Source organism: Babylonia areolata, chromosome 12, assembly GCF_041734735.1.
Source record: "Babylonia areolata isolate BAREFJ2019XMU chromosome 12, ASM4173473v1, whole genome shotgun sequence".
Taxonomy (NCBI): domain Eukaryota; kingdom Metazoa; phylum Mollusca; class Gastropoda; order Neogastropoda; family Buccinidae; genus Babylonia; species Babylonia areolata.
This window is the reverse complement of record NC_134887.1, coordinates 40,800,680-40,803,179: the sequence shown is the minus strand read 5'-3', so window position 1 is coordinate 40,803,179 and position 2,500 is coordinate 40,800,680. Positions and strand designations below refer to the sequence as shown.

Genomic DNA, 2,500 nt, shown 5'->3' with positions numbered 1-2,500 from the left:
ATCACTTGACAACGGGCCTATGGTTCGAAAAGTCGTATCCCACTAAACAAAGAGGATTCATCTACCACGAAAAAGGTTTTTATAAACTTTAGTTTTTTTGTCAGTGTGTGTGTTGTGTGGGTGTGGTTGGGGTATGGGTGTGGTGGGGGTAAGTGTATCTGTCGAAAGCTAGAGACTTATAATACAGGTGATCAAGGGTCTGGTACAAGGTACACGGGATCTAAGGCTTCAGATACAAGTCTCTAGGGTCTAAAATACGGACATCTCATCTCATGTGACGGGCACAATAGCCGAGTGGTTAAACGTTGCACTTTCAATCTTAGGGTCCCGGGTTCGAATCTCGGTAACGGCGCCTGGTGGGTAAAGGGTGGAGATATTTCCGATCTCCCGGATCAATACATGTGCAGAGCTGCTAGTGCCTGAACCCCCTTCGTGTGTATACGCACGCAGAAGGTTAAATACGCATGCTAAGGATCCTATAATCCATGTCAACGTTCGGTGGATTATGCAAACGAGAACATACCCAGCATGCACCCCCCCGAAAACGGAGTATGGCTGCCTGCATGGCGGGGTAAATAACCAAAACAATCACACACGTAAAGTGCTACATGTCAGTCTGAGTGCGAATGTGTGAGTGCCTGAAATCTGAATGAATGACACAGGAAACGAATGATGAGCGCCCAGTGGCAGTCGCCGTCAGTCGGCTGTACCCAGGTAGGCAGGCAGTGTGCTGTGCGAATGACCCCCGTGTTTGCAAAGTGCTTACAGCCTGGTTTCTGACCGGGGATAGGCGCGATATAGATATCCATGTGGAGTGGTGGCCTGGAGGTAACGCGTCCGCCTAGGAAGCGAGAGAATCTGAGCGCGCTGGTTCGAATCACGGCACAGCCCCCGAAATTTTCTCCCCCTCCACTAGACCTTGAGTGGTGGTCTGGACGCTAGTCATTCGGATGAGACGATAAACCGAGGTCGCGTGTGCGGCATGCACTTAGCGCACGTAAAAGAACCCACGGCAACAAAAGGGTTGTTTCTGGCAAAATTCTGTAGAAAAATCCACTTCGATAGGAAAAACAAATAAAACTGCACACAGGAAAAAATAAAAAAAAAATGGGTGGCGCTGTAGTATGGCGACGCGCTCTCCCTGGGGGAGAATTTCACACAGAGAAACCTGTTGTGATGAAAAGAAATGCACATACAAATATCCACCATCTCATCTGTCCCCAGACGTGCCCGGCTGACCGACGCTTCCAGGACGGGCTGGGCAGACGGAGGCGCCGGGAGGTGTCCGAGGAGACGGTGACCGTGGGCCGGACACTGACCGTCCGGCTGGACAGTACCCGTGTGGAGGGACACAGCCGTGAGTTGTGTTGTTGTTGTTGCTGTCGTTGTTGTTAGTGTTGTATTTGTATTTGTATGTGCATTTCTTTTTATCACAACAGATTTCTCTGTGTGAAATTCGGGCTGCTCTCCCCAAGGGAGAGCCGTCGCTACACTACAGCGCTACCCTTTTTTTTTTTTTTTTGTATTTTTTCCTGCGTGCAGTTTTATTTGTTTTTCCTGTCAAAGTGGATTTTTCTTCAGAATTTTGCCAGGAACAACCCTTTTGTTGCCGTGGGGTTTTTTTTACGTGCGCTGAGAGCATGCTGCACACGCGACCTCGGTTTATCGTCTCATCCGAATGACTAGCGTCCAGACCACCACTCAAGGTCTAGTGGAGGGGGAGAAAATATCGGCGGCTGAGCCGTGATTCGAACCAGAGCGTTCAGATTCTCTCGCTTCCTAGGCGGACGCGTTACCTCTAGGCCATCACTCCACATTGGTGTTTTGTATCATTATGTTGTCCCCTGCCCAGAGACAGACAGACAGACAGACAGACAGACACACACACACACACACACACACACACACTCATGCTTACACACACACACACACACACACACACACACACACACACACACACACACACACACACACACACACACACACACACACACACAAACTGCCGAACAAGCAAACACACTTACACTAATACGCATACAAGTAACACACCCACACACAAACAAACAAACAAACAAACACTCACACACACACATACACATACACATACACTTACATTGCATACATACATACATATACATATATACATACATACATACATACATACATCTCACACACACAAACGCACCCCCCCTCTCCCCACCACCAACCCCCGCCTTCAGATGTTTTCTATTACAATAAACAATGCATATGTTGCTAGCTTCTATACTCTTGTGCCCTTACAGGAGTCAACTGAGAAACTGTTCGTTTGAGAAAATGATAATCATCTTTCAAAATGCTATGTATTTTGCATACTACTGCATATTTTTTGTATACTCCACCCACCCCCCTACCCCCATGTGTGTGTGTGTGTGTGTGTGCTTGTGTGTGTATGTGTGTGTGTGTGTGTGTGTGTGTGTGTGTGTGTGTGTGCGTGCGTGTGTGTGTGTGTGTGTGGGTGTGG

The 2,500-nt window shown here is 48.1% G+C and overlaps 1 protein-coding gene across 1 annotated transcript in view; it reads left to right on the top strand.

Moving 5' to 3' along the window:
* LOC143288622 (EGF-like domain-containing protein 2) overlaps nucleotides 1-2,500 on the top strand; it is a 19,648-nt gene that overhangs the window by 15,671 nt on the left and 1,477 nt on the right. The window contains exon 10 of the mRNA XM_076597277.1: nucleotides 1,225-1,357. Within this exon, the coding sequence (XP_076453392.1) occupies nucleotides 1,225-1,357 (133 nt within the window). The remainder of the gene's footprint in view (nucleotides 1-1,224; nucleotides 1,358-2,500) is intronic.